The following is a 17,746-nucleotide window of genomic DNA, read 5'->3' on the forward strand; positions in this document are numbered from 1 at the left end:
ATGATGCCACCTGTCGTGAGACGATGTGTCAAGGGTAAATGACGGGTGTGGAAGGCGAGAGTTGATGATGTCATGTTTCCTCTCAAGACAACAGCAGAGGCTGCTGAAGGCGCTGGAGAAGCTGGAGGTGGGCTCTAACGCAGACGTACCTCAGACGGTGAAGACGGACACCAGCCAACCTCCGGTGAGTGAGTCAGCGAATCACATGTCAGGATTCTGGAATGAGGAAGTGCCGGGTTGCAGTGAAGACTAGACAGTGGCCCTTTCTCAACTGTTAGAAACTCGATTCCTCACGTCCTCTCCTCTCTCCTCCACTCGCTTCCTTGGAGAAGAAGCATTGGAGAAGAATATGTAAGGGGAGGAACCTAGATCTTATCCTGCAATGTGTTCTCAGTAGGAAGCAAGTGGAGGACATAGGAGAGGATGCAAGGAATCGAGTTTCTAACAATTGAGAAATGGCCGGTGCCTTTGTACAATAACAACCTCTTACTTGTACCTCCTCATCAAGATCTGAAAAGGAATAGATAGGTCATTGTCAAGATAAGGACAATCACATCATCCTATCCAACCCTTTCAGATCTAGTGTATCGAAGAGGCTAGGGGTTGTTTCTGGACAGGGCAGATAAATACAAAGATTCTACTGTGTGGAACCCTGAGTGACCTAAATGTTCTATTGTTGTCACGGCAGAAGAGGCGACCCTCGGGGGAAGTGACACCCACCTTGTACGTCACCATGGAGATCCTGTCCAACTGGGGGAACAGGGGACAGGTGGGGCTGACGGAGATGCAGTTCTTCTGTCCAGGAAACAGGAAGCTGTATGTGTCACCTCACGACCTGGACATCAGGAATGCTGACTACCCCGGGAACCTCACCGCCCTCGTCAACGGGAAGGCTAAGGTGAGCTAACGGAACATGGAGTCAACTGTTAAAAGCAAAGCTTAAAGACATTATGTTTGTATCCTTCAGTGAAACTAAAATGAGCTTTGAGAACATGAATTCAACATTCTGTATTGACACTTTAACTTTATTTTCTTGGGTTTCTTGTCAATTGTAAGTAAATTTTTCCACCATTTGTTCTCACTAATAGCACAACCAACTTCTTTTGTTTATTTGTGGTGTATTTATCTCTGTCTGCCAGACCACAAAGGAGCGCCACATGTGGGCGTGTCCGTTCCATCCTCCGGTTCAGCTGTACTTCATCATCAGGAACACGGAACGCTCTCCCGACTTCGGAATCTCCCGGATCAAGATCTGGAACTACAACAGAAGCCTCAATGTGAGGACCCAACCCTTCCACACCTTGGTCGCATGCAGTGATATAGTAGAGGGTTAACTCATGTAAATGCTGTTTACACACCTTTTAGGCATTTACCATTTTTTGGGGGGGTAACTTTGGGTCACACCCCTGGTCACATTTATTGGTCAAGTATTTTAGATGTGCTTGGTTTATCTTGCACTTTTGAGACAATTGGTTCCAGGTTTTTCTTAATTTTTTTAATGTTGGCAGATGTAGTGAAGGGTTGCTTCAGGTTAATAAGGTGAGGATTCAATTTGCTAATCTGATGGAAGTACTACGTAAGTGTATAAGGAGTAACAACGTATGTGTGACCTTATATTACAGCCACCCTCTGATTGTCCCTGGATTATCCCTGGGTTCATCAGCCCCCCTTGAAGTTATTCAATGTTTGTTTACATCATCTAGTCAGAAACCCTTGATCATAGATCCAACTCAGCGTCATTGGCCCAGCCAGTGGAGGGGGTGTAGTTCTCTTTAAGCAGTGGAGGGGGGAGGGGGGGGTGGTGGTACAGAACAGAGCCAGAGTTTGGGGTCTATTCGAATTTGGAATTACAATTCACTTACTGCACATGCAATACATGAATTGAAGATTGCCAATTGTTTTCCATGTGAATCCATGAATTGAGTTTAGCTATCTTTATCAGAGGTTATTTGATTTGCAGCGTCGTTCTCTTTAAGCTGCTGCAGTGGTAGTGTGAGCCGCGCCGCCAGTCCAAATGTGGAACAGAGAAAGATTAGCCTGTAGGGATTAGTGAAGAGGAGAGAGAGAGAGAGAGAGAGAGGCCTGGGTTGACGCTCTCCCGCCCTCTCCTCCCTCTCTCCTGCCCTCCCTTCCTCCCTCCCGCCCTCCCTACGGCTCACAAAGCCCAGGGACGGGGGCAGAGACACTAGCTAACGAGGGGGTCTGTTGGTTTGTCTGGATACACATGGGAATATATTCTGTCTGGCTGAAGTCCTGGGTTGTAGTCTGAAAGTGTGTTGTAGCCTATAAGGTAAGGAACTAAAGTGGTTTAGCTGGTTGAGAGCTACAGTGATTTAATGACTAAGGAAATTTGAGTTGGGTTTTAGCGTGTGTGTGTGTGTGTGTGTGTGTGTGTGTGTGTGTGTGTGTGTGTGTGTGTGTGTGTGTGTGTGTGTGTGTGTGTGTGTGTGTAGGCTACTCAGGGTTAGCTCTCAGGTTTAACTCTGCTAACCTGTTGGACAATGTGAAGCAAGGAAAAAAATATGTTTGATATGTTCTGTGTTTACTTCAGTACTCACCCTATCAGACATTTCATTTTTCACTTTATAACTTCTCTAAGAGGTTGTTATCTTTTCCTGTATCTACGTTCTACCAACCGTAAAGCCATGTACTGAGTAAATATTAACCCTGCTTAGAGTGGAGGTTAATTAACTAGCTTGGTGTTGTGTTTAAGGAGCTGGACATCGGCGCGCGGCACGTGAAGCTCTACCTTAACAGCACACTGGTGTTCGAGGGTGAGCTGGGGAAGGGCTGCGGCAACCAGGTCTTTGACTACAGCACCAGCATTCACCTGCAGCCGGCACTGCAACTTCCAGAATCCTTCTCTCCCAGCCCTGTGTCTTCCAGCCACAGTCTGAGGGGTGCCAGCCCCCATCGCTATGACGACAGGGTCTTGGAGGGCAGCATCGGCAGCCAACGCGACCCCAGCCCCAAAGCCAGCCTCAGCCATGGGCTCTCTGAGGGGTTAGCCCAGGTTAGGATCGACATGCAGGACCATGGCCGCCACCACACACCCCTCCCTCCCATCAACCCTGTCCCTACCTCGGCTCCGGCCTCTGCCCTGCGCACCCTTACGACCAGGGACTCCTTCGACCTCCCCCCTCCAGAGGAGCTAGTCCCCCTGAGGCAGCAGCTGGACCAGCCTGGGGGGTTGGGGGGGGGTCTGGAGAGGACCGTCACCACCCAGCCCTCGTCCTCCAGGACCCCCCAGTGGCTGCAGCCCCTCCCCCGGGGCACCCCCGAGGGCTGTGAGGGAGGGAGGGAGAGGGAGAGACCCCTCTGGCTGGTTCCCCAACAGTCCTCCTCGGACCCCAAACCCCCCATCCCCCCCTCCTCCTCCGTTCTCCCGGAGCTGTCCTGTAACCCAGGCAGGGTGTGTAGGGGGATGGAGAGGAGCGTGAACGGGGGGCCGTGGAGCGCCGTGGCGGCAGACTCTCTGGACCTGGGTCTGGGCTCGGATCGGGACCAGGACCTGGGTTTGGACCCACTGGGCTCAGACCTGCTGGAGGAGCTTGGTGCCGAGCAGAGGCAGGAGAGGCCTGTCAGCGGGCGCAGGGGGTCAGCCCGGGCCACCAGCACCACCAGCAAATCAGAGGAGCAGCTGCACCATGGAGCTGCTGGACCAGCCTGTTCTGGTAGGTCAACATTAATAGTGTCCAAGCAGCCCGGTATGTGACCACTGACTATATGGACATACACTCACTGAGCCTTTATTAGGAACACCTGTACACCTTCTCATGGTGGAGGTGGTGTAATGGTGTGAGGAATGTTTTCTTGGCACACTTTGGGCCCGTTAATACCAATCAATCATCGCTTGAATGCCACAGCCTATTTGAGTATTGTTGCTGACCATGTGCATCCCTTTATGGCCACAATTTACCCATTTTCTAATCGGTACTTCCAGCATGATAATGTGCCATGTCACAAAGCAAAAGTCATCTCAAACTGGTTTCATGAACATGACAATGAGTTCAGTGTTCTTCAGTAGCCTTCCCAGTCACCGGATCTGAATCCAATAGAACACCTTTGGGATGTGGGAGAACGGGACATTCATAGCTTGAAAGTGAACCTGAAAAATCTGCAGGAATTGCGTCCTGCAATCATGTCATCATGGAGCAGAATCTCAAAGGAATGTTTCCAACATCTTGTGGAATCAATGCCACGAAGAATTGAGGCTGTTTTGAGAGCAAAGGGAGGCCCTACCCAGTATTAGTATAGTGTTCCTAATAAAGTGTTTGGTGACATGCTTTTCCCCCCACTAATATTCTCTACTGTCTCTGCACAAGTAGAGTTTTGAAGTCCAATTTCAATGCATTATTTTTGAATCCTCCATATGACTGTATGTTCCAGTCCAGATTAGTTGTTGTCATGACAGCCCCAAGCTGCTGCATTCATTAGGAGTCGACCACAGCTGAAATTTAGTTGAACCACCAACACAGCCCTCCTATCAACATGTCCTCCTGTCCACATCTCTTTGAGCTCAGTGACCTTTTTGACCAGGCATTCCATACTCCAAGTTCAGTAGTGTGTACGTGCAACACAGTCACACGCACTCTGTACCATAATAGCATGTTATTCTGCTTTCCAGTGCAGAGCAATGTTGATAAGGTATGCTTGGAAACATCACTTCAGTGTATATCCAAATGATGCCGGCATTACCAATGACCTATGTATGGGCAGGACCTATGTATGCTTATCCAGGACAACAGAATATATGGAGAAGATCATCTGTAATATGAACATACTGTTTGTAACCATAGACGCTGCTACCTATTGCCCAATTACATTTCAACCCTAGGTGTAAATATAAAATAATTGGATTGGTGTTAACTATAAGGTACAAATTCCACAAGAATGTGTAGTTTGACATAGTTAGTTCATATGTTTGTGTGATGTTAGGGTACTGTGAGTCATGTAGTTTGATTTGTACTTCAGTGCTCTTTTATCTAGGCTACTTTATATTTTATCCTCTTGAAGACAGTTTGGCTTCAGTGCTATTGCTCAATATACACTACTTTCTGAGACTCCGGGAGATCTGTTGTTGTTGGTTTCAGTTCAACCACGTGGAAGGAGTAGTGAGGCTAGGCTGGCTCCAAATCTTTTTGTTCTCGTCAACGACAGACATATCTTTGTTTTGGCCTAAACGGGATTATAAAGTGGGGCAAAATGCCGCATTACACCAAATCTGTGTCTGAATAATCCCTCTTCATCTCCCAGACTACACACACTGTCTACTGAGCATATTCCCCCCAATCTGGGACACACTGTGTACACAAAGACCACACACACACACACACACACACACACGCACGCACGCACACACACACACACACACACTCACACTCACAGTGTGTGGCTGCATCTGAACCCTCTCTATTGTGTCAGTGACTGACAGGCTGAAGTGGGCCATAGACACTGTGACCTACAGGGTCAGGCCATATGACAATCAAACAGAGATGGCTGTGACATTTAGTATTTTCCTGAAATTTAGGGCAGAATTATTTCTGGTGTAGGCAATTTTTCTGGGATTTTATTGTGTCAGACATGATTATTGAGGATTTATTTAATTACTAAAAGCAGTGAAGAAGCTAGTCTGTATATTTGATTACTTAGAAAGCCTGTGTGTCTGTGTGTGTCTGTGTGTGTGTGTGTGTGTGTCTGTGTGTGTGTGTCTGTGTTCCACAGAGGAGCCAGTGTGCAGCAGCAGGAGGCAGCAGCAGAGGACCCCGCGCTCCCAGCTCCGCAGCATGCAAGACGACACTCTCATGGAGTCCTGGGACTCCCTCACCAAGTTCAACCAGTGCCAGCGCGGCCGCATCTCCAACATGAGCTTCGAGGGAGACATCTTCGATGAGTTCCTCCAGCGCCAGGGACGAACCACCACCACCATGCCTGCTACCCACTCCGTCCTCCCTCCCAACCCAGGCTTAGGCCCTCGTAGCCCCCTCTCCTCCGTCTCGGAGCCCCTGGGGGGTCTCTCCATGGAAGACCCAGACGAGGACCTCTCCATGGAGCCGGAGAGGGAGGAGGAGTTTGAGATCCCTGTCCTCCCCCAGGGGCGGAGTTTAGTCATCAACATCCTGTCGACGTGGGGCGACCGACACTACGTGGGCCTGAACGGCGTGGAGGTGTTCAGCTCCAGCGGCCAGCCGCTACGCCCTGCCCACATCCGGGCCGAGCCCCCTGACATCAATGTGCTGCCGGCCTATGGGAGGGACCCCAGAGTGGTGGCCAACCTGATCGACGGGGTCAACCGCACGCAAGACGACATGCACCTGTGGCTGGCGCCGTTCACACCCGGGCGGAGCCACACCATCTACCTGGACTTCAGCTCGCCCTGCCAGGTGAGGAAGAGGAGGAGGAGGGTGGTGGTGGTGATGATGATGACGATGTCGACCTTTATGACACAACATGTTTCTCTGACAACCCAATGGCAGTTACATGTATGACAGACATACATTCAACACAACAGGACAGTAGAGTTCACAGACATCCACAACAAACAGTTTTAGAAGGTTCACTAACATACACTCAACACAACAACACTGTGTTTGATTACAAAGTTCACAAATACACTGACTGCTCATACAACTACACAACATGTCTATGGTTGACTACATCCTACCCCACAGGGAGATGTTGGATGTTGGTTTTGTATTATGGTGGCGTTCTGTATCTTGACCTGATGAGAGTACGTCTCACATCGATGTCCCAGGTGGCCATGATCCGTGTGTGGAACTACAACAAGTCCCGGATCCACTCGTTCAGGGGGGTGAAGGAGGCAGAGATGCTGCTGGATGGGAGGTGCATCTTCAGGGGAGAGATCGCCAAGGCCTCCGGCACCCTGTCTGGAGGTTGGTAGTAGTGCTGTAGTGAGCTCCATTTATGTCACCGTTATACGAGATAAGAGGTTTATTCTGTATCAAATATTATAGTTCGGCCTACTTTTATGAAAAGAAAAGTATTACATTTGAATTGATCAGGATATCATGGTCAAGTGAAAAATTGATAATCTGTTGCATAATTAATAATGTGTTGCTCCTTCATGTGATGTAATGAATTACCCCCCCCCCCCCACCTAAGGACTGGACCAGTTTGGTGACACCATCCTGTTCACGACGGACGATGACATCCTGGAGGCCATGTCTCGCTACGACGACACGTTCCAGGGCGAGGAGGAGGGGTCTGAGGCGTCGGAGTACGAGGAGGAGCTACAGAGACCCCGCACAGCAGACGGAGAGGGGGAGGAGAGACCCTTCACGCAGGCCGGCTTCAGACAGGAGGACCTCTCTGTGAGTATACCACAATCCTCAACTGACCTTCGTCTGCCAATCCCAAATGAACCCCTGGCTGCTAGCTTCTACCCCCTATGTACTTGCAGAGATCTGAGAGGGCTGGGTTGGTCATTGTAAAATGACACCTAGCATGTCAGAGAGCAAGGTGGAGCCTTACCATATTGCTTTATGAAGAGATACATTTAATATGCGTTCTATGTTCTACAGTGTGTGTTGTGTTTATTGTGTTGTAGCTGAAACTGCATCTCGACCCTGCTGTCGGCCGGTCTGTGGAGACCATGGAGCAGATCCCTGGCATGTACACTGGGAAGTGTGAGTACACACACACACACACACACGCGACAATCCTGTAGATATGTAGTGTGTCTCACCCTAATCTGACTTACCAAGGATGCACCTTATGTCTTTCCCCCTTTCTCTCTCTCTCTCTCTCTCTCTCTCTCTCTCTCTCTCTCTCTCTCTCTCTCTTCCTCCCCCCAGGCCTTAGGATAGAGTTCAGTATGACGTGGGGGGACTCCCACTACCTGGGTCTGACGGGGCTGGAGGTGGTGGGGAAGGAGGGGGAGAGTCTAGCTGTGGACCTGACCATGGTGGAGGCCTCGCCACGGGACCTCAACGACCTGCCAGAGTACGGACAGGACACACGCACACTGGACAAGTACGTCTGACCGACCTGTCTGTCTGTCTGTCTCTTTTTTTATTTCTCTGTCTCTCTGTCTGTCTCGACTAGCTCTCTATTTATCTCTCTTTCTCTCGCTTTCTGTCTGTCTGTCTGTCTGTCTGTCTGTCTGTCTGTCTGTCTGTCGTCATCGTCATCATCATCATCATCATGACGTGTCCCTTTCCTCTCTCTCCAGACTTATAGATGGCCACAACATCACCACTGAGGACCAGCACATGTGGCTGATCCCCTTCTCACACAGAGAGCAGCACAGCCTCACCGTGACCTTTGACCTGCCCCAGACCCTGGCTGGACTACGCATCTGGAACTACAACAAGTCCCCCGAGGACTCCTACAGAGGGGTGAGAGAACATACTGTAGACATTCATTCAAATTCATACCATGAACCCTTGAGGAATATTAACTGAAATCTCCCCTATGTCCCTAACACACACAATTCTATCCAAATGAACCTTGTGTATACATTTATGTATGTGCATTTAAATACATAACCATGTATTACCCTATTCCTGTCTCCCTCTCTCCCCCAGGTGAAGTTGATCCACGTGTCCCTGGATGATGATGTCATCTCCCCAGCCGAGGGCTTCCTCATCAGGAAGGGACCAGGGAACTGCCACTTTGACTTTGCCCAGGAGATCCTCTTCATCGACTTCGTCCAGTCCCCCACCGCTGGCACCGTGGGCCTGGGCAACAGCAAGATTGCAGATGATCCCTACACACACAGGTGGGTGCTGAAATGGTTATGAGTGATGATGAATAACAGATATTATTTGCCTGTCACTTTTTTAGGTGCTCTCAGTGTTTGACATTGTATGGAGGGATATTCATCACCTCATCCTCAAGCTCTGTGAATGTGTAGCACCTACGTGGGTGATGTCACGGCAGCCATTTAATCAAATACTCCATAGCAGAATGCAATCCTATATGAAATACGGATTTGTTTTGATCTTCCCTGCAGCAGGGGGAGCTCTAGGAGACCGGAGCAGGCCAGCATGGACTATGAAGCTCCTATCATGCCTTGTGGATGTATCCTCTCTGCTGCTGCTGACAAGCCACAGTCACAGCCTTTACTTTACTGACATCAGGGGAGGCTGGTGGAGGTAGAAATCAGAGGACGGGCTCATTGTAATGCATGGAATGGAATTAGGAATAGTATCAAACACGTGTAGAATCAGATTGCTACCATTCCTCATTCCATTATACATGCATTACAATGAGCCTGTCCTCTGATTTCTACCTCCACTAGCCTCCCTTGGTACTTATTATGGTCTGTTTGCAGTCTTGAACATAGTAATCTATGTCCATTGCCCTCCAAGCTCCATGTGTCTCTTCCTGAACCCTGTCCTCCCCAGTCATCTTCCAGCTGCAGCTGCTGACCACCTGGGGAGACCCCTACTACATCGGCCTCAACGGCCTGGAGTTCTACGACCAGAATGACAGCAAGATCACCCTCAGCGACAACAGTATCCCTACTACAGTACATGTTTGTACACACAGTTTACATAACTAAAGGCCCACTAAAGTGAAAATGGTAATTTCCAGTGTTTTGGTTTGAATTTTGGCTTCACCAGATCAAATTAGCATCACCCAAATATGACAAAATAGGTTTCTGTCATCTTCCAGTACACTTTGTTAACCTGCCCAAATCACACACTGCTGAAATGTACGCTAAGTAAGATCCTTCCTAACCCTTTAGTTTAGAGGGTTTAGACCTATAGAACTACCCTGAAATTGTATAAACGGTTACATAATTATACAAAATCTAGTGGGAGGAATAGCTAGATTGTGAATGCCCACGGGTGAGTTTCCTGAATGCTTTGTAGGTCATACATGGCCTACAATGTACTAAAGATGATCTTAGTGTCACAAAGCCTTCTGTGCCCACCCCAGGCTAGTTGTATGTACCCCTAACGGCCCTGCTCCCAGACATCGCTGCGTTTCCAGACAGCGTGAACGTGCTGGAGAGTGTGAACGGTGACGTCAGGACTCCTGACAAGTTGGTGGACGGGATGAACAGCACCCACGACGGCAGACACATGTGGCTAGCGCCTGTACTGCCTGGACTGGTACGGACCTGTGTGTGTGTGTGTGTGTGTGTGTGTGTGGGGGGGGGGGGGGGGGGGGGGTGTCTGTGTTTGTGTGTGTCTGTCTGTCTGTGAGAGAAAGTTGAAATGTTGCTTAAATTAAAGAGTCTAGCTAAGCTTCTGTCCCTTTCACTGTACACACATTTCATTGAGCCCCCCAGCAAAATCTCAACCTGATTTGATGTGAGTATGTATGTCCATCTTTCACAGGTGAACCGTGTGTATGTCATCTTTGACCAGCCAGTGACGGTCTCCATGATCAAACTGTGGAACTACTCCAAGACCCCCCAGAGAGGGGTGAAGGAGTTTGGGGTAAGGCTTACACCAGTGGCCTCAGCAGTACCCAGCAGGATGGGGCTAAAGGTTAATTTGAAATTCAGCAAGCATCCCAGGCTTTAAAACCCTCTCTCTGTGTGTGTGTCTGTCTGTGTCTGTGTTTGTGTGTGTGTCTGTGTGTAGCTGCTGGTGGACGACCTCCTGGTGTACAACGGCATCCTGGACAGTGTGAGTCACGTGGCGCGGGGCATCCTGCCCACCTGCGACCCTGTGGTGCCCCACCACACTATCCTGTTTACCGCCAACGCCCACATCGCCCACCGCGAGAGGAACACCATCATCAGGTAACCAACCGGACACAGGGGCTAACCGACTTTACCGTTTTGCCCTCACATAAGCTTATGATTGGTCCTGCTGCCTTTCAAGCTGTTCATCAGAGAATTCTGATAGGCTGTGCAACCTGTCCATCAAAGTTCACATTGTTGATTGGCTCTGCTGCTGCTTTATCATCAACATACCAATGGGCTGCTAGGTCCTGGATACAGATAGAGTAAGCATCTCACTCAGCTGGTTTGAGGACAGATGTTCATATGAGTTTATAACAGGGGGGTTATGTAAGTTCATTCTACTATCTTGATACGTCAGTGTGAGTTGTTGAACAGAGCTGTGCTCTCTTCACTCCAGCCCTCGCGGTAGCAGGCAACTGAAACAGTGAGTAACTGAACCAGAGTGTGTCCAGCCCCCCCTTGTGGTAGATCCTGGTATAACAGGTTCAGTTCAGTTCATGTCCTCACATCCCACACCTCCATCCCACAGCTTGGCTTCTGATTTCCCAATTCTCCATCTGTAGCCACAAACCACCCAATCCCTTGTCCCTCATCCTCCCTACGTCTCTATAGCCTCATCATAGCACTCAGTGCCTGGAACCACTAGCTTCTAGCTTTGTTGTCACTCCGTCCTCCATTTTGTGTCCTCCGCTGCTCCCCTGCTCCAGTGTTGCATGTGTCTGACCAGATTATACAGAGACAGAACTGTGTTCTCTCTTCCTTGTTGTTTTGCAGTAACTACGTTGAGGACCAGGATGTGAAGATGACCAATGAGAATCAGATTGTCCACCACAACAAGAAGAAGCAGACAGCAGATCCAGGTATGGGAAACATCTGGTTCCACAGGTGTCTTTAGCTCTGTAAGCCAATCAATGTATACATTTTATAACATAATGTAATAATAACCTTATTGTGTGTGTGTGTGTGTGTGTGTGTGTGTGTATATATATATATATATATATATATATATATAATATATATATATATAATAACCTCACCATGCAGCACTCCGCCCGAAAACCTGCATGACAGACGCTGGCAAGCTGGGAAAGAGGAGGTACTGACTGACAGACGGACAGACAGACATGGAGTCAAGTCCCACTGGTTGTGGTCTAAGCAGGACGGATGAGGGGAGAGGAAAGGGGGATGAGGGATTGTACCAGCTCTCATCCACTCAAGGGCTTCTAACACACCACCCTCGACCCTCCTGAACAAAACCCGGTCCATAGTCCCTCCAACCACCAGTCACAGCACTGTAGAGAGCTGCTGTCTGGATTGAGGTTTCTTCAGAAGGCACGCTTGTGCAGAACACACTGGGTTCATATGCACCCACCCACCCACAGGATCGACCCTCTACTCTCTTTTTGAACTGGTCCCCACTCCTCTCCAGTGGAGGCTGGTGTAGGTAGAAATCAGAGGACGGGCTCATTGTAATATGTGGAATGGAATGAGGAACGGTATCAAACACCATTCCTTATTCCATTCCATGCATTACAATGAGCCCGGCCTCCGATTTCCATCTCCACCATCCTCCACTGCTCCTCTCTGTGTAGACACTGACAGGATCAACCTTCCACTTCATGGACTGGTCCCCACTCCTGTCTATATAGCAGACACCAGATGTATACTGTAACTGTGTAGTGTTATTCAGTTAGTAACTGTGTCTTGTGTAGCTAGCCCTGATAGCATCGCCACCGCATAGGAGGCTAGCCATACCAGGGCTCTGTAGTAGCTAGCTCCTGTAGTGGTCGTCCCTTCCACAATGTCAGGGAGTACATACATGCATATAGTATGTACTGTATGTGTGCAACAGGGGTGGCTGGTGGAGGTAGAAATCGGAGGACGGACTGGCTCAGGATCCTCCCAATTTCGTGCTGGCTCCTCCGATTTCTCCCTCCACCAGCCTCTACCGGCGTGCACGGTTATTATACTGTAGGATACTTTCTATAAGGCTGCTGTATCAGCCCTCTCTCTCTCTCTCTCTCTGTGCCTAGTTCTACTACTGTACTACTACTGTATGTGGCTGCTCCTACATGTGTTGCTATTGTGCCGCTGCTGCGTTCTTCTGCTGCACGCCGTGCGCAGACACTCACGGGATAACTCAGAGGCCACTAAGCACACTACAAATAAAGTACACTGCAAAGTACACTACAAAGTACACACTCTCAAACTCAGAGGCCACAATGTACACTCTCTGTGGTAGTCAGCTGATATGCTACATGTGTGAATGAGTTGTGTTTATGATTAGCCTAGCTTAGCAGGCTAAACGTATGTCTGACAGCCCCCCCAGCCTTTTGGGATAGCACATGATAACTTGAAAATGTACAATACTGGAAATGTGCACCATCAAACCTGAATGCTATGCAGTTAAACTACAGTTGATATTTTCTCTAGTCTACTATCTCACGGTTGGTCTAATGGTTTTTGAAAGAGCTTCAGGTGACTTATAGCTTTGTAATGATTTATAGTGTGGCGTGAAGAGACTGTCTCCGATGAGTCAAGCAGAGTTTATGCTCACATTTTACAGTGTACAGTAGCTCTGGGTCCCGACAAATATCATAATAATAATACATTTTGGGCCGTTCTCAACAGTGGAGGCTGGTGGAGGTAGAAATCGTAGGACAGGCTCACTGTAATACATGGAATGGAATGAGGAACGGTATCCAACATGTTGGATACCATTTCTTATTCCATTCCATGCATTACAATGAGTCTGTCCTCCGATTTCTACCTCCTCCAGCCTCCCCTGCTCAACACACTACAGTTGCTTCTTCTATGTATATTTGGTAGTCTTTAATACTGTATATATACTATAATACTGTATATTTTTTAACAACTTATATATATATATAACTGTGATTTTTTTCTGCTCAGCAAGAGATGTCAGAAAGACTTGTTTGCAAACTCAGTGGCCTTCATTGAAGTTGTTTGATATGGAAATGATTTTTCTGAGAAGCCCAATTGTTATTGTTGTTAAAGTTATTGAAATATTGTTACAGCATTTCCATTATATTTGGTAATACATTGCCAAGATATCCATTGGTTTGTGTGAACAACATATTGGCTTTTGGTTCGGTTGAAAAATATGGAACAGAAACAACTTTTAATATGCAAACATTGAAAATATACCTCAAATATGGAAGACATGATCTTTTAAAAGGGGTGGATCCTTGCTGAAGTCTTGTTTTATCTTGAAAGTTTGAGTATAATACGTAGTAGGCATTACATACTATAACTAATATACCCAGTAGTATTTTGTTGCATGGACAAGTCCACCCAGTTGTGGCTCAGGTCACAAACGTCTAACGGTAGACACTTGTGTCTTTAAGAGAATTTGCTGCTTCTATGAGCCACAATATAGCCTATTTCATACTATATAGTACAAACCCTTGTATATGACAGAGGAGTCACATGGTTTTTGAAATGCAGTTTTATGTATTTTGTTTTAAAAATGTCAGTGCAAGAATAGGCTTCACACACACACTGCACCTGAGTCCTGCTTTTAGTGTTGGTGCTGGTGGCTATTATTGTATGTGTGACATTTCGTGTTGGAAATATATTTGATTTATTTTTTTAATCTTGTTAAAGTAAGTGTATATTTAATGTAGGTATATTTGAATAAATAAAAATGGAATATGTTTCAACTAAGTGTCTTTTACTTGTACATTCATCATGATGTCTTGATTGTAAGTGTTGAACAATGTAGCTTTTCAGTCAGCAATTATGGGAAATCAGGTGTCACACTCTTCATATGGTCTATAATACTGCTGAAAAAAAGGCTTGCCCTTCAGCTCACTGGTAACATGGTTGGCTTCATCTTGTCGTTACTTTTCTCCAAAGACAAAAACAAACAGGGACTCTTCAGCTCGATAAACATCACCTGAGACATTTTAATGCAGAATTCTGCAACAATCACAATCATTTTTTTTTCTTCATAAGGAATGATGATTCTGGATTATATGTCCTGTATGTCCTGCTCAGTACATTAGATTATGTCCCAAGGAGCAGGAGAGGAGCATGAGTGGGGAAGGGAAGGACCCAGCCTGGGGTCCCTCCTGCCACTCATACAAACATTAATAGCAGTGAAGATGAAGAGCACGTAGTCTTTGGAGACCCTGGAAGTGAAGCAGGGGAGGCTGGTGGAGGTAGAAATCGGAGGACGTGGCTCATAGTCATGTATGGAATTGAATACTATTCCATGCATTACAATGAGCCCGTCCTCAGATTTCTACCTCCACCAGCCTCCCCTGGAGTGGAGACATCACCAAGGGTCTTCTCGAGCTTTCATCTAAGTCCTAGATCTTCCCAGCGAAGGTCCCCTCCTCCCTCTGCTCATCCCACTTCTGGACCTAGAGAGAGAGAGACACACATACACACACACACACAAATAAAAAAAGGCTCTATTTGACAGACTAGTATAGTATGACTTCTCTGAAGTTCCCTGAACTTACAGATGGAAATTATCTTCCATATCATTTATTAGAATTTGGTTATGTGTAATTTTTAACAAAGTTATGTAAAGTAGAATTAAGAATGAATCCAGTTTACAGGGGCTCTGTGAAAGATCAGTCGTTTGAGGGTTAACCCCCCTCCTCCTCTGACGAAGTACAGTTTTGAAGTCCAATTTCAATGCATTATTTTTGAAAACTCCATATGACTGTATGTTCCAGTCCAGATTAGTTGTTGTCATGACAGCCCCAAGCTGCTGCATTCATTAGGAGTCGACCACAGCTGAAATTTAGTTGAACCACCAACACAGCCCTCCTATCAACATGTCCTCCTGTCCACATCTCTTTGAGCTCAGTGACCTTTTTGACCAGGCATTCCATACTCCAAGTTCAGTAGTGTGTACGTGCAACACAGTCACACGCACTCTGTACCATAATAGCATGTTATTCTGCTTTCCAGTGCAGAGCAATGTTGATAAGGTATGCTTGGAAACATCACTTCAAACAAGCCCAGTCTACTGCTGCGTCCCTGAGCTCTCGCTCTCTCTCGCTCTCTCTCACTCTCTCTCACTCTCTCTCGCTCTCTCTCACTCTCTCTCACTCTCTCTCACTCTCTCTCACTCTCTCTCACTGCCCTCATTAAGCTAAAATCTGTGGTGAAAAAAACATTTACCCAAGACATGGGGCACAGTGATTTGTAGACCCTCTTATACCAGTCACAGGGGGCGATGTCCACTCCTTTGGCATCCAGGGCTTTTTGGCAGCGATGATAATCTATAAGTAAAGCAGCAACGACAATGAAGAGGAGAGACATTGCCAATCATGACCACCCATCAGGTGCAGGGGACCTGCGTATGTCAATGTGATGGGCGGGTTTCGAACTTGGGTCTCCAACATGGAAGACATAATCATTTACCATTGGCCATGAGGATATCCTCAAAGTCCAAGGGTGACACTTTACATGTGAGGCAGGGCTACCTCATCATGATAGCTTAAAAAACGTTAGATTTTCACAAGAACATGGCTGTGTTCCCTGAGTCATAAATATGATAACATATCTAGCCTACTGTACATACATTTGCATACATAGGAGAAACAGAGATTACACAATTATGAATAGCACAGTTTAGTCTTTATCTTGACTTCTTGTTCCAAATGTAAATATTAATATAATCCGAGTCACAGATGGGGTAATGTTTGATCTTGATGTCTGTCTTACCCAGATAATTGCAATAGCAGTTCCTCGTCTGGTTTGAGTTGGGGAACCTGGCATCGAAGGGAGCCGTGCGGTAATTCTGCAGCTTAGTCTGAATGTCGTCTGCCATTGTCAGTTCTGTCAGAAAAACATGCTTAGATGATAAGAGGGTGCAAGAAAAACAGTGTTAGTGACAACGTAAACCATAGGAAACATTTCCATCGCCATCAATAGGAGAGGAAGGGGGGGGGCGCTTTTAATAGCACCGCAAGAGATATGACGCATAATTAGAATCATTCTATGTCTAAGTTAACATGAATGCATGTCACCCACATATACTTTAACTTGTGTACGCAGTTGCCAATGATACGCTTGACCTACATTGACGTATCGATCTATACTGACAGGTCAATCAAATAAAGCCCACCGAAGTCGGCGTCTGAATTATAGAAATAGATTTAGAAATAGATTAATTATGGAAAGCTAAAAGGGGGGCGCTTAAGGATTGCAGCAGCTCAAAGATCATTGTAAAATTCGATAGGGACCCTCACATCTAAAGTCTACACATGGATCAATTTCATGAAACTGAAAACAATAATCAGCAGTTTCCATTAAACCCTCAAATAGTTTATTCTAAAACAAACTAACTAATAAACAATTTTAATGGATATTCAAAATAAATATTTTAATAATCATATATAGCCTAGGCCAAAACAAAACCATTAGTCCTGATAATCATCACTTTCTCATAAATGACAATCTTAATCGACAATATTCTCTTTTAATTGTCAAACTGTCGGTTAATTGACGGTTAATTAACATTAATAAGTAGGCTATTCACTAGTAATGCACAAGTAGGCTGACGCGTAGGCCACTGAAGCCTGTAGCTGCTATTATCCTATTAATTTGGTTTCATTTTCAGACGTGATCATTGAACCGAAATGGTTCCCAAAGTTAATTAAAACAATAGTCTACATTCCAACTATTAGACAATATCACTTTAAATACTAAAGGAAAAGTAACAAATATTTACCTTATTGAAACAGGTGCTGCGTTGTTCTAAGCGACTTCTGTAGGCTACTTGAGATGAAACCCGCGTTCCACTTGACTTTGAGATGACTGCCTGGAGCGTCGTTGCGCACGCCAGTGCATTTTTGTATTCGTGCAGTCCTGTTGTTACGGTATGGCGGACCCAGGTCACATTGGAATGAGGAGCGGCATACTTTACCAATTACATTAGACACAGTGTGCAAGATCACTTTAATATAGCCAATGGAAATTCATTCATGTAATGCTTAACTTCAACTACAAAAATTGAGAGACATTTTGTGTAATTGTATGTTTTATAGCAGTTTCGTATAAGAACAATACAGTGTTTGCATTGGATACGGAAGTTACTGA

General features: G+C 46.5%; 2 protein-coding genes across 6 annotated transcripts in view; one reads left to right on the forward strand and one right to left on the reverse strand.

Annotated features, from left to right (window-relative positions):
• katnip (katanin interacting protein) overlaps window positions 1–15,046 on the forward strand; it is a gene marked incomplete at its 3' end in the record, with an annotated part of 22,317 nt that extends 7,271 nt beyond the window's left edge. For 2 of the 4 annotated variants that reach the window (XM_083687758.1, XM_083687757.1), the window contains 19 exons: window positions 88–184; window positions 689–898; window positions 1,140–1,277; window positions 2,714–3,674; window positions 5,725–6,383; window positions 6,755–6,893; window positions 7,123–7,331; window positions 7,568–7,646; window positions 7,815–7,992; window positions 8,192–8,357; window positions 8,547–8,740; window positions 8,975–9,042; window positions 9,369–9,479; window positions 9,943–10,082; window positions 10,311–10,412; window positions 10,560–10,720; window positions 11,438–11,523; window positions 11,708–14,847; window positions 14,961–15,046. In XM_083687758.1, coding sequence (XP_083543884.1) covers window positions 88–184; window positions 689–898; window positions 1,140–1,277; window positions 2,714–3,674; window positions 5,725–6,383; window positions 6,755–6,893; window positions 7,123–7,331; window positions 7,568–7,646; window positions 7,815–7,992; window positions 8,192–8,357; window positions 8,547–8,740; window positions 8,975–9,042; window positions 9,369–9,479; window positions 9,943–10,082; window positions 10,311–10,412; window positions 10,560–10,720; window positions 11,438–11,523; window positions 11,708–11,766 — 3,757 coding nt within the window. Of the gene's footprint in view, window positions 1–87; window positions 185–688; window positions 899–1,139; window positions 1,278–2,713; window positions 3,675–5,724; window positions 6,384–6,754; window positions 6,894–7,122; window positions 7,332–7,567; window positions 7,647–7,814; window positions 7,993–8,191; window positions 8,358–8,546; window positions 8,741–8,974; window positions 9,043–9,368; window positions 9,480–9,942; window positions 10,083–10,310; window positions 10,413–10,559; window positions 10,725–11,437; window positions 11,524–11,707; window positions 14,848–14,960 lie in introns of those variants that run through there. The other 2 variants (XM_083687759.1, XM_083687760.1) reach the window with 2 other exon arrangements.
• Window positions 14,878–17,488, reverse strand: cox6b1 (cytochrome c oxidase subunit 6B1). Of its 2 annotated transcripts, none has more exons than XM_083687766.1 (4): window positions 17,379–17,478; window positions 16,370–16,499; window positions 15,824–15,924; window positions 14,878–15,051 (listed from the first exon to the last, which is right to left on the reverse strand). In XM_083687766.1, the coding sequence occupies exons 2-4, from the start codon at window positions 16,473–16,475 to the stop codon at window positions 14,998–15,000; spliced, it is 261 nt and encodes an 86-aa protein (XP_083543892.1). In that variant the 5' UTR covers window positions 16,476–16,499; window positions 17,379–17,478; the 3' UTR covers window positions 14,878–14,997. The 2 variants fall into 2 exon arrangements, with proteins under 2 accessions (XP_083543892.1, XP_083543893.1); XM_083687767.1 differs by having other exon boundaries at window positions 14,879–15,051; window positions 16,370–16,483; window positions 17,379–17,488.
• Between the last annotated feature and the right edge of the window lie 258 nt (window positions 17,489–17,746).

Source organism: Argentina silus (genome assembly GCF_951799395.1).
Source record: "Argentina silus genome assembly, chromosome: 16".
Lineage (NCBI taxonomy): Eukaryota > Metazoa > Chordata > Actinopteri > Argentiniformes > Argentinidae > Argentina > Argentina silus.

Bases quoted from the DNA above. Each gene is read 5' to 3' on its own strand.
- cox6b1 (XM_083687766.1), bottom strand. From the start codon at position 16,475: ATGGCAGACGACATTCAGACTAAGCTGCAGAATTACCGCACGGCTCCC. The intron at 15,925-16,369 runs GTAAGACAGACA...CTTTACTTATAG, and splicing joins CTGCTATTGCAATTATCTGG to ATTATCATCGCTGCCAAAAA. The intron at 15,052-15,823 runs GTAAATGTTTTT...CTCTCTCTCTAG, and splicing joins CACTGTGCCCCATGTCTTGG to GTCCAGAAGTGGGATGAGCA.